The sequence below is a fragment of the Prionailurus viverrinus genome, chromosome A3, assembly GCF_022837055.1.
Source record: "Prionailurus viverrinus isolate Anna chromosome A3, UM_Priviv_1.0, whole genome shotgun sequence".
Lineage (NCBI taxonomy): Eukaryota > Metazoa > Chordata > Mammalia > Carnivora > Felidae > Prionailurus > Prionailurus viverrinus.
This window is the reverse complement of record NC_062563.1, coordinates 79097649-79110889: the sequence shown is the minus strand read 5'-3', so window position 1 is coordinate 79110889 and position 13241 is coordinate 79097649. Positions and strand designations below refer to the sequence as shown.

The 13241-nt window shown below is 42.5% G+C and overlaps 1 protein-coding gene across 14 annotated transcripts in view; it reads left to right on the top strand.

Moving 5' to 3' along the window:
- The window catches only part of BCL11A (BCL11 transcription factor A), a 102212-nt gene that overhangs the window by 13551 nt on the left and 75420 nt on the right, over positions 1–13241 (top strand). Inside the window, exons 1-2 of one of the 14 annotated variants that reach the window (XM_047854699.1) lie at positions 11079–11110; positions 12264–12444. The exons of 12 other annotated variants lie outside the window; for them this stretch is intronic. In XM_047854699.1, the coding sequence (XP_047710655.1) occupies positions 12372–12444 (73 nt within the window). In that variant the 5' untranslated portion in view covers positions 11079–11110; positions 12264–12371. Of the gene's footprint in view, positions 1–11078; positions 11111–11708; positions 12445–13241 lie in introns of those variants that run through there. One more of the 14 variants, XM_047854700.1, reaches the window with a different exon arrangement.

The following is a 13241-nucleotide window of genomic DNA, read 5'->3' as shown; positions in this document are numbered from 1 at the left end:
CAAAGATCTCAAAGTTCTTCAGACATTACCCTTCCGGTGACACAGAAAAGATGCATTGTGCATTTTCCTAGTTGTCTTTTATAAATAATAGTTTTGAGAATAGGGCCACGTGATATGAAGATCATCCTGTGTGTGATGTGGAGATTGTGTTAGTTTTTCTGTCTCCTGCTGTTACAGACAGTTAATGTAAAAATGGCCTTTTATTGGAAACACAAATATGTATTCACTTCAAGAACAGGAGCAGAGGGGGAAAGTTTCCCTCCCATTCTCTGTGTTCATTCTGTGAGATCTTAAAAAAAACAGTGCTGTAATTTCTTAAATCACTCCATCCTTGTATTGCAAGTTGTGCCTCTTACGTTAAAGGATCTGAAATCTGTTTTGCACACCTTTCTCCTCGTGCATGTGGCATTTAATTGTGGAGCTGCCCATGGGCTGGAAAATGCAACTGGGTGTAGAAACGTGCAGGCAATGTCAGGACAGCGAACCTTAAGCTCAGGGAAGAGGAGAGTTGGATGCATATTAATGGCACATTTTCAAGTCCTGGAAAATCATTAATTTCACACCACAGCCCCCATGTAGTTTGGCTAATGTGGGAGGACTAAATTGGAGCATATAACTAACGTGCAAATCCTAGGGAAGCATTTTTCACAATTTTGTGATTTCTTAAGTGAAAGTGTTTAATAAAGGAGAATGGATGAATGGTGGCTTTTCAACACTAGTCAGGGAGAAAGGAAGAAAGTTTGGCTTTCCTTGGGGAAAACATGAAATTGAACCAAAGTAGCACAGCTAGGGAGATGCACCGAGATCACGGCATTCAGTGTTAACTTAATTTAATGGACTTTGGTTGGTCTGTTCACACCCTTTACTGCACAAAGGAATCATTTGACAAAATTTACCCCTAGCCCAAGTCTGTTTTTACATACCGTAGTACCAGCTTTATGCAGTAAAAAGCACTTAGCATCAAACTGGACCCAGCCTGGCACCTTGCCACTTTTTTAGCAAGAGATTTAATCACCAAGGATCTTTAGTACCTTTCTGCTTGTTCAGATTTCATTTGGGTCATGGTTATGTCAGCAGTGTTGTTATTACAAGGATTAAAACAGAAAAAAGATTTTAACTTAGTGCCCATTTTTAACATTGTCTCAAATCAAGCAGGTTTTTATTTTATGTGTCAATTTGGAGGACATTAATAAAGTTCATAAATATGTTCAGACTATATAATTTAATGGATAATAACCAGTATTGTTATTTGTAATACAAATAGAAAATTGGCCATTGTATCCCTCCCTCCTCTGTCCTTTCCTCCTCCCCAGGTAAATAAGCATCCTTAAACTGCTTCTCTCCTTTACTTCCAGGGTATAGAGGCTCTGGCCAATATCAGTAAATTTACCTTTGTAATTTGCCATGTAGTTTTTACAACAATGACCTAATTAATTTGAGCACGAACCATATTATTGCTACTAGAGTCATTTTCTGTCACAAACTTAATTTCCAGGAAATGTAACCTGACGAATAAGAATGCTTTAGCTCTCCTAGAATGCTTTAGGTCTCCTAGAGACCAAAGGCAGATTTAAAATAATAATAATAATAATAATAATAATAATAATAATAATAATAATAAATGCCAGCATTATTAAAGCCAGTATGCTTGATGCCAAACTCACTTTGAAGCCAGTAAACATTAGACTGTATTTCTAATCAGTTTTAGAATGTAACGTATTCCATATTGGGTTCACTGGAATCTGCCTTTCTGCTTTTTACTGGCCAGCTGCACTCCCTATGCATTTTTAAAACATTTCAGCAAAGGCTTTTGCTGTTCTTAGCAGGGTTAGTAACTTGGGGTCTATTTCTGAGCTCATTCGTCATTCTGCGATGGCATTGAGTTAGGTTGGCAAGGGAAGGATTTGAAGCATGGGGGGTGGTGAGGTCACTTCTGACCCCAGCAGGGAATAGGTGAGCTTCATTTGCCTTTACAATAGACGCACAGTTACTGCACCTTGGAGGAGCTCTCAGGTGCCGCTCAGATGGGCGCATGTAAATGCCCTGTCAGATGCGGAGCCGGAATATTAATGCCTCTTCCACCACCGCACCATAATAAAGCTGTACACAGCAAGCTTAATATGCAGCTAGTCTGGGGAATTGTGTAAACTTAGGTAGCCCAGTGTGAAAGACAGCGATGTAAAAATGCTCGATATGCTACAGTTTCCATTCTTGTTCTCCTTTGATCTATGGCAAAATGAAAACATCATCCTTTCCTCCTCTTGGAGTTGTCTCCCCAACTCTGCCACCTCCCAATCCACCACCAGAATTTTTTGCATGTGTGGTATGGAGAAATGCGACATAATTTGTTTCGTATGGTTAATTACAGGCGTTTGAATATTTAAAATTTTAAATAGCCGCTGTTCCAGCTTTTCCTGTTAAAAGTATGTGATTTGAACAAAGGGAATACAGTGTAAATATTTGTGGTGATTTGCAACACCCCTCTTTCCCTATTAAACACACACACACACACGTGCACACACACACACAGACATTCAGTTTAGATGTAGTGCTGACTTAAAAGGCTTCTGTACCTTCATTTGTACTTAAAAAAAAAATCAACTCTCAACTGGAACTCCATTAAAACATTTTGCCATTATTTTTGAGTCCACTGTTGCTTGAGGTTTTAAAGAGGATTTTTATAATGTGTTCATTTAACAGAATCAACAGCTGTCAGAACCAGTTGTGGTAAATCCACAAAACGTACAAAGAAAATACACACGTTTCCTGAAACAAAACACTTGGAAAAACAAGCTGCCAAGAACTGGCGAATGAGAAGTCTGCAGACAGGGAGCCGGAGTGTTTCATCTCTTGGTTCACCCTGGAGACTGATGTGAGCGGATCTGATGCAATGCCCTGGAAGGTTTACCTGACCAGGTGCCTGCTTTGAGGCAATGCACCGGGCAGGAGGGCTGGACAGGGCTGCGAGTTGCTCCCTATTCTGCCCTCCTTTTTTCTTTTTGATCTCTCCACATAGATAAAATACCAAGTTCATAGAGTGCTACACAACAAATTATATCCACTAAAGGTGAGATGATCAGATTTAAACTTCCTGTAAAAGAAGCAAGAAGGCGCCTAACACACACTTTTCCAGATAGGGTTGGCAGCATGTTATGCAGAATTGAATCGGCCCCGCCAGGAAATTCCCAGTGGGACCCTGGAGCAGGCATGTTGATGAAGGGGATACCTGGGGACCTCTGGTCACTCACAATGAGTTTCTGTTTGTATCTTCACTCTTGTTAGCCTTGGCGATGAACAATTACACCTACAATTTGATCTTAGTTTTAGATACAGGTGAGTCCGCTGATTAAAAACTCCCATTAAAATGAAGAATGGAATAATTGTGAAGCCCACGAAGGTGCTTTCAAAACAAACACAGGTGCTGTTGTGTCCCCCCCGCCCCCACAACGCTCTCTGGTTTCTGTTTTCTTTTTGAATTTTCTAAAAAAAACCCCAAAAAACCAAAAACCAAATAACACAAGGAAGCCCCATGCTAACCATCAGGGCATTTAAATTTATATTCATCAGTTGTTCATTTTCTTGATATGTAATGATGTATAAAAAAAGCTGCAAAAAAATCACATCTGTTAATTTTTAGAGAAATAAGGTGTAGCTTGGGTTCTTCTTAACTTAGCTGGAGTACAAGGCTCTACATGCCACGTCTGATCTCTTACGTTTTAAATATGGAGTTTCTCTTTTTGGGCCAAAAAAAAAAAAAAAAAAACAAAAAACCTGAATCATTTCCCTTTACCGACTCAGGGGATACCGTAATTTCATGATTTATTTACATGTAGGGGGCAGCTCACAATGAGCCATTTACTGCTCATCTTAGCCCCCTCCTCCACAAGTCTTTGAGTTCACAGTTAAAACAATACATTAACCAATGTTAAATTTTAAATCTCATGAGTTTCTCTCTCCTACTCCATCCCATCCTAAGATTAAAAAAAAAAAAAACACAACAACACAACTATTCTTTTACATTTAAAAGTGAACACTGGCTACTGAAGAATGATTTAAAGACTGAGAAAATTTTTAATAATAAATCGTAACCTTCTCATGTTATGTTTTTGTTATGTTAAGGGGAAAAAATCAATAAGGAAAAATTTAATTCTGATAAAGATACTCTTGGATCTTTGAAAACAACTGCTGTCCTTTTAACTAAAACATTTGAGCAGCTTCAAAGACTATGTATTTCTTCTGATCTTGGAGCTGTGTGACTGGTAGCAAGAAAGAAAAAAAAATCTTATTCTACATACAAGTGGATTGCTTAACAAGTCTGCACAGACACGTACTTGTTTGTACAATAGAGATAAAAATTCCTGTATAAAAATAATTCAGCTGCTGACAGCAGGCATTGTTGTTGGACCTGTCTTTTGTGCCTGTCCCAGCTCTGGGCCCCCTCTCCCCCTCTATCTGCTTGGGACAGCTTGCTGCCTATAGACTCCTGACCAGAAGTTAATTGCTATACATTAAATATATAGGTATTGTATCTAAAGAGGAATATCTTGAGCCTTCCTATATGCATTCCACTCTACTTTCTGATGTGATTGCAGTACCGCCAGCAAGAGGGTGGCAGGCAAACGCTCTAATAGGGAAAATGAGTTGAAGGCAGTTAAGGGAAATTTGGCCTTCAGGTCCCATTTGCTCTGCAGTGTAGCATCAGTTTCTAAACTTTTGTTTTTAATCTAATTCTGATTTACTCTGTCACATCCCATATCAACCCTCATTGAACTCTACTCATGTAGAGTAACATTAGTGTCAAAGGGAATTGGTCAGGACTGTGGACCTGTGGCTCATACAGATGGTTGTGGATGTGAGTTACACACAGCTCTGCGTCATTTTCTTTCTAATAAACGTCAAAAGGGGGCACATTTCTGAGCACGGGCCGTGGATAAGAGAGCCAAGGAATGAGGGATAGTACCTGGATTTTTTTTTTTACCCCCCTCTCCCTTCTCTTTCCCACTTCCTTGGGATACCTGCGTTTCAGGTAGTAAGATCGACTTTAGGAAAACGTCTGAGGCTGGGGGTTGTGGGGTGGGGATGGGGGGAGAGTGGCAGAAAGAAGTTACTCGCATATTTTCAGTACGGGCTCAAACACAGTCACCAAAGCAGAGTCTTCTGGGTCCAGGAGCGGAGCAGTATGCATAGGCACGTGGGCTTTTCAGAGCTGTTTGTTCCCAGTCAGACTTGTACGCCAGCCGAGCTGGGACTTAACATGGGCTTTTCCCGGGGCTGGGTGTATGGGATGGGGCCCTAGGAGGCATTCACTGGGAATTCTCTCACAAGAATTTCTTAAATACCATGAGGTGAATAAGGTGTGAGTTAGCATTCAAGGTGTGAGATAGATTCTCCTCCATACTTGTCACTGGGAAGCATGAGAATCCAAATTCCCACTAGGCTCTGTAGTAACTCGGGTGGGGGGGGTGGCGGTGGGTGGACATCACAACTTTCTGAATGTCAGCTGATGTCTGCATGACCTGTTCCTCCTGAATTAAATGCTGCCAGTGCAGGATCGGAGGGGGGGACCCCCAGGAAGAGAACTCCCCAACGACAGGCTTTTCACTCCCCAGAAGTAAAGCAGATCTCACTCCCCTGCCTCATATCCTCTCCTTTCTTGTTCTTTCCCTTTTGGAAGCAGAAACTTCTAAAATGAATGCCACTCCAAGGCGACGAAAAAGCTGTTTTTATACCACAGTGGATGTTTACACAGGAGACTCAACTTGAGGGGAAAAAGGCTTTTTGGGAGGGTGGTGGGACTCGTGTTAATCTGTTTTGTTGGAGGACTGTGCAGTATATTGCCTGTGAGCAACTCTGGGCTGTTTTTGATAAATTACCATGTTTAGAGATAGGTTTGGCTCTTAAGGGCTTAGTTTTATGAACAAAGTCCGTAACGATGTTTGCATCCTCTGTTTGTCTCTTAGCCCCCTTTGGCTTCACTAGAAGCTCAATGTTTAGTTTAAGCTCAGTCTGGAAGATATAACAATTTTGCATTAAAAAAATGAGGAAATCATAGGAAGAAAAACCCTTTGCTTTTTGGATGAATCTTACTGATAATTTGCTAAAGCTCATTTGAATTTTAAGCACTTCTTTAATCTTCAAAGGCTAAATTGCTTTATGAATATGCATGGTGTGGGCAGACTTCAGTTCATTACCTAGTTGTAAATTCTAATGACCATTAGGTCCTTCCAGTAATTGCGAATTGTTTTGCATTTTTGATTGGCCTATTAACATGTACATTCGGTGCACATCAGGCTGGCCTGTCAGCCTGCTGAAGGAGAAAAAAAAGGTGAAAATTGTTTATAGCACCAAGATTCTTAGATTTTCAATCTTGCAAAATTGATGATGTAAAAAAATTAAAGCAGTGTTTTTTCTTCTCAAGATTGAAAGTTCACCAAGAGATTTGACATATTTAATTTACATGATGACTTTGCACTCCTTCATTAATGCAATTTGCATATGAAGCTGTTGTTAATCACTTTTGATCATGTTTTGTGTATTAGCTGCCTCAGTGGCTCTCCTCCTCGGATGCCCCAGTAGAAAGGAGCAAAATGATGCATCTTCTTGCCAAGTTTCCTTTAGTGAATTGAGGAATTAGAAGTCTAACCTTGAGTAATTACATATGTTTTATCCGTTTTCTTTTAACGTTAAGTACAGTTTGTGGAAGTGTTGGCTGGAAGTCGTTCTCATTTGGGGAGAAGGCTGTAAAATTTAAGTGTGTGATTGAGGCACATCCCGATCTGTACAGAAATATGCAGTGCCTGTCCCTGTTCCCCCCACGAAAGTTGTCGGGCAGTTGCATTGTTAAGCGGCTTGGTGGCCGGGAGACTTGAATTTTCCAGCGTATTAAGACATCAGGCTTCTCCTTTGGAAGAGAGAGGGCTACAAAGTACAGACCTGTGCTACAATGCTTTGGGTTTCTTCTTTAAATATGTGCCTAGCACCTATGCGTCTTGGGCCTGGGCTTGGCTGACTTATTTACCTTTGAGCTCGAGGAAGTCTTCCTGTGGCCTCGTCCAGCTTCTGTTCTCAGCTGCTCGGTCTGTGTCCTCCCCTAGTCACGAAAGTCAATCATGGTCTCTGGGCTCCTGGGTGCCTCCCTCAAGGTACACAAGTGCCCTGGTTGTGAAAACAAGGTGCTAACTAACGGTTTCCGATTTTTGAGAGCCTGTGATTTTGGTATTTGCCTTTGCTGTTGAATAGCCTGTGCTGTATTATTGATGCTCATCTTTGGTCTATGAGTTTATCACTGGTTAACAAGCAGAATCAGAACACTGAAACTGATATTCTGATTAAAAGGAATGTTTAATGAAAGAAAATAAATTGTGATGGAAAATGAACAGTGTGTAAGAAACGTAACTACAATTTTAACCTCCGAGGGACCCTAGCACTGCCCTACCGTGACTTCCATCCATACCATGCTAAAAGCATGCTTCAGTTCAAAGTTGTTAATATTCAGCTGGGAAACAGTATCCAGAACACAAATAAATTATTAAGTGCATGAACTTTTTAGGCAGTAAGATGAACTGATGGGGTCCATCTGTGAGATCCAGGGGCTTTTTATTTGTGTGTGTCGAGCGATTCTGCCCTCTCCGACTTCACAGCCTTTGGTCTCCGGCCAACTGCATGCATAATTGATTCCACACGCACTATCATTTTCTTGATGTAATTGCTTTACTAAGATATGATGAAATCTAATGGATAATTTGCTATTTGAAAATGGGCAAAAAAATGTTCATACTTTTTATTGGGGGGAGGGCAAGAGAGAAGGGGGAATTCGGATGACCTGGTATTTAAGAATACAAAACAAAACGAAACCGGCAAAACGAACTTATGCACTCTGCTTCAATCACGTTGGTTTGGGTAGGAAGGTCTTTGTGACATATGGAAGCCAGTGTGTAAATCTCTTTCTATCTCATATCACCCTCCTTCATTCCTTCTTTCTCTGTCTCTCCCCCAAACTTTACAAGCAAGGGATCCTAACAAGGTAAAAAGTAAACAATTTAGTCATCACCAGCTTTATTATTCAGTCTATCCAGGAGTTTTGCCATGTCGGTTTATTTAACTTCCAGGAATGTAAACACTGACACAGCCCTAGAAGCAGCAAGAAAGATTACAGTATTAGAGTTAAAAACCGTGAGCATGGAGGAGCTGTGCTTTATACTCAGCTATAATAACACTTTACATTGAAACATAGTGTTAAGTCAAAACCGACTGGAAACTTGTGCTTATATGGAGTACAAATTTCATTCTAATAGATTGGCATAATCTCATGTACCCAGAGTAGATTGTTATATAATGGAGAAACTGTATAAATGTCAAGTACACAAATAATTCTACAGGAAGTAAATGAGAAGTATTAGAATTTCTTAAATCACCATTAAATTTTGTTGGTGGGACAGTCTCATTGGGTGCCTCAAAATCATGTGTGGCTTTGCATAAGTCTTTTAAAAATGTATTTTGAGGGGATTTACAGACATTGAAACATTGTTTTAATCCAAACCAGTTCATGCTTTAAATGTACCTTAAAAAAATTGTACTGTTTTTTTTTTTTTAAAGTACTTAAAGGGAGTGGAAGGGTAGTAAGCATATAAAGTGAATCCATCTCACTGTGGCAAACTGTTTTTCAAGTAAAGTCATAATAATGAACAACACATGATCTGAAATTTGATCAGCAAACATGTACTTATGCCAAGGAATTTCCTTTCTTTCTTTCTTTCTTTCTTTCTTTCTTTCTTTCTTTCTTTTTCTTTCTTTCTTTCTTTCTCTTTCTTTTTCTTTCTTTCTTTCTTTCTCTTTCTTTCTTTCTTTCCTTCTTTCTTTTCTTCCTTTTCCTCCCTTCCCTTCTTCCTTCCTTCCTTCCTTCCTTCCTTCCTTCCTCCCACCATTCACATACCAAGGTTCTGAAAATCAGTAAAGTAGGGGGAGATCATATCTTAATACACGTAATACACAGAATGGCACAGCTAAGCTGTCTTTTGGAAGAAACATTAAATTCACCACCACTAACAACAACAAAAAAACCTTTTTACAAAACTGGAAATGACAGAATAGTTTTAAAAAAGAAAAAAAAAACCCACCCTACCTTCTGATGCTCAAAACTTCAAACTATTAATAGACCACCAGTGAGATAGACTGTCTTTGTGCCTTGAAATGCAAAATGAGGGAAATAATTAGCAGAGGAACAAAATTCTCAAAATTTGAAGAACTTCTGTGATTACTGGGGGTACAGTGAAAAGAAAATGCAAATTTCTTCCTGATCTTAATTAGATTCGATTGTGCGGTGGGTGTGTTGGATTTGGGGGGAGAGGCGGGGGCAGAGAGCGGGGGGAGGCTGTGGTGGGGGTTGAGGCAAGGGGCTGTGTGATGTGGAGACAGGTTAACAGGGGCCTGGTGGTGTGGCAGGAGGAAAGGTGGCTTCCGACGCTGGTGCAGTAAACCAGTAAACGGTGTGCTGATGGGGCTAGAATCCTGAGCCCTTAATTTAGCTGGGCTCATTTCCCTTGGGTCTAGGGGATTCATTGGAGGGGAGGGGTGGGTACTGAAATAACAGCTAGGCTGCCTTAGGAAGGGGAAGCAGCCTGTGGGTTACTTTCCCCGACCACAAGGGAAAGCTGTGTGAGACGTTATGGGCTCTGCCTTGGGCTCTGTGGCCATCACTCAGCCTCTTAAGGGGGCATCGGCATCTGCACAGAACCCCCAACACCAGAGCACCCCTGACCGGCCGCCCTCCAAACGCACTCTTTAGAGTCCACTGGTGGTGGTTGGCCAGAGTCCCGCCAAAGTATGTGCAGCAAGTTTCACTGGCTGGATTTCCCCTTGCGTGAAATAATAAAAGCCCTGGCCAAGGCTTATGAATCTATTTTTGTTTCATTAATATTATTTATTATGTATTTTATTAATATTTTTAGGAGGGACTGTGCTCTCATTTGACCATTTGTAGTTATAATTAATACATTCCGTACTGGTTGTAAAAAGTGTATTTGCATTTAATTGCAAGTCAGGCTAAATTAATGGATATGATTTAAAACAAAACTCACTTAAAATATTCTTGCAGGGAGCAAAAGAAGGGACAGTCCTTGCATTAAATTTGTTTCTGGGTGTCTGTGGTAAGAGGCTTGAAAGGATTGTGTGGGTCTAACAGGAATCGGGTGTGTGTGTCCGAGAGACATGGGGGCCACGCAAGGGGGAGGAGTAAAACCTGGGCAGGGGGAGGGGCAGCCGGGAGCTCCCATCTTTTCTTTAATTTCTGAGGTTACCAGGAGGGGCTTAAGCAAAGTGGTCAAGTCCATCTGCTCCAGGGAAGGTGGTAAAGAAAGGAGGTTAGTGGCAAGAGGGAAGAAGCACAAAGGGAAAATTGTACATTGGGAACGTTGCTCTCGCGGCCGTGGTGTAGACAGACTGGTTTAGCAGACAGAATGATAGATTGTTTTGTCAAGGGTCCCAGGGTGTGCCCTGAACTTGAAGCACTTTGTTTATCTTGAATAGAAAGGGAAAAGAACAGACATAATCGATGTCTAGTTTTTAGGAGCTCGAAAGAGGTAGGAGAACAGAGAGGAGTCGGGGAGGTGGGGGGAGGTGCAGCCCTTGGTTGTGGCTGTCCATTAACAGATGAACTTGGCCGAGGGCCAAGCTTTAGATGAGAGCATGTCAGGGCCCCAGTGCAGCCAAGCCTTTTCAGTGTTTTTTTTTCTTCTTCCTTTTTCTTTCTTTCTTTCTTTCTTTCTTTCTTTCCTTCTTTCTTTCTTAAAAAAAAAAAAAAGAAAGAAAGAAAATACCTGCTGACTGTACATCAAATGTTCCCAGGTCTTTGGCTAAAGGCAAGAAAAAAAAAAAGACACAGCTCAATTTTTTCCCCTCTGAACCAGTTGAGGCCAGTCTTTTGGCTACACACACAGGTTCTATCATCTTTCCTGGCTTGCCATTGGGAAAAAAAGAGTTGTGATAACGCCAGTAACCCGAGGGCCTGGGACAGGAAGGGTTCGGTGTGTTCAAGAGACCAGCGTGTGTGAGCGCGTGCGCTGCGGCTAACGTGTGTGCGGAGCCGGGGCGGGGCGTGTATGCCGGCGTACAGGTAGGAAGTCGGTGCCAACTAATTCCTTTTATTTTTTTAATTTTTTCTAATGTGTATTTATTTTTGAGAGACAGAGACAGAGAGTGAGTGGGGGAGGGGTAGAAAGAGGGAGACACCATATCCGTAGCAGGCTCCAGGCTCTGAACTGTCAGCACGGAGCTTGATTGGGGGCTGGAACTCACCAGAAGGGAGATCTGGACCTGAGCCGGAGTCCTTCGCTTAACCGACTGACTGAGCCACTCAGGCGTCCCCAGTCTCCTGCGTACCCACCACCCCCACCCCCGCCTCGCCCCGACCTTTTTTTTTTTTTTTTTTTTTTTAAAGAAGTTAAACTCCTTGCTGGGAAAGACCTGTGAACTAGTCTGTTGGTGGCTGGGAAAGAAAATAACACCCAAGCAAGACCCAGGAAAGGCCAGGGATGGGGAAAAAAAGCGCCCCCATCGGAAGCACAGCACTTGCTGTGCAGGGCTGGTGGCAAACCCATGCGTCTGGGGCTTGTTTTATTCTCAATTATCTTATCTCTTTGGTCTGTTTCTGTGTTTTTTAGTTTATTATGACATTATGCATTCACTTATGAGTGTTGGCAAGCAAGAGTCATCAGCCCAATAACTTCCTGACATTTTTAGCTCTTTTAATGTGCAATCTTTGCCCTCCTGCCACAAGTGGCAAGGTAATTGAATTTCCCTGTTACTTACTGGCGGGAGGCATGTTCTGGTTCCCACCAGAGGAGCTGCTGGCACTAAAGCTGGGTTCATAGAATTCTGCCTAGGGGATACGGGGGCTTCTGAGTGGTTTGGGGGCCTGTCCGAAATGCAGTCCACACAAGAATAGATGTGTTTTTCCCATCACAGACTTGAAAAGGCCCCAGGGTGAACGGCCATATAAAATAGGATAAAATCGTGTTTACTTCCCCAGGCTGAAGCCTCAGCAGGGAGATGGGCTTTTCTTCTCCTTCTCCTGTAGCAAATAGAAACTGGGAAACTTTGGAGGCCTCTGGGCTCATCTCACAGATAACCCCAAACATTCAACAAAGCCCTTAGATGCTTTTTTCACTTCCACCTATGTGTCTTTGTAACCTGCAGGCTGAAAGAGGGGAAATAAGCCCTTAAAAATACATTTATCTCCTTTCATCTCCTTTTCCCCCCATCTTCAGCCTCTGTGAGTTCATGAACTAAAATGGTGAAGAAGCGCTGCCATTTCTAGGTGTGTGAGCTTGGGCAGATTTCTTCATCCTCTAAGCTTCCATTTCCTCATCTGTAACATGGGGGGAGCCGCAGGACCCACCACACTGGGGACCTCGTTAGCATTGCAGGAAAACACTTGCCTGGTACCAGGTAAGCACTTGAGAAAAGCCAGTTACTATTATGATTCTGACTCATGGCTGAGCACTTTTTCTCCTATAAGAACTGGGGTCTCAACCTGGTTCTTCACAGTGTGGGGGTAGCAGGTTGGGAAGAGAGGTGAGCCGGGCAGGGAGAGTTCTAATGGGCTCAGAGCCTCTTTCTGCCTCAGGGTGGGCTCCTGTGGGAACCTGTGGGAAAGGGGCTTGGGTGGAAACGGCTGAGAGTAGCCCTTGTGGGACTGGTGAGGTGGGGCTATTGGAGGGGCTTCTCCCCACTGGCAGCTCCCTCAGTGCTTGGCCTCTCTCCCTACAGAGAGGGATGGCGTGTGCTGCATTGCCAAGGGAAGGTACCTGGGTATGTGACATAGTCACTCTGGGTTCCAGTTCCTGCTTCAGCACTGACTGGCTGGGAGCGTTGGGGCAAAACGTTTAACCTCTGGGAAATGGAGATAACCCAGGGCACCTCCCTTATATAGGGTCCATGCAACGAGTAAATGAGAGAAAGCACATACATTACTTGCCACCCAGGACACGCTGGCAGAGTTGCCGTTGCTATACTATGTATCTGACGCCTTGTTATTCCATCCACAGAAGCCCCAGAAAGGAGATCTTATTAGCCCCATTTGGTAGATGAGGAAATTGGGGCTAACCAAGGGCTAGATAACTTCCCTGAGGGTTCACAGTTATGAAGGGTTTAATCCTTTGGCTTCTAGTCATCATCCTGTGTCACCTCCTCAAAATATTTGCAGCTTTCCGTAGTGGAGCTGGGCACCAGTTGGGTGGGAAGCG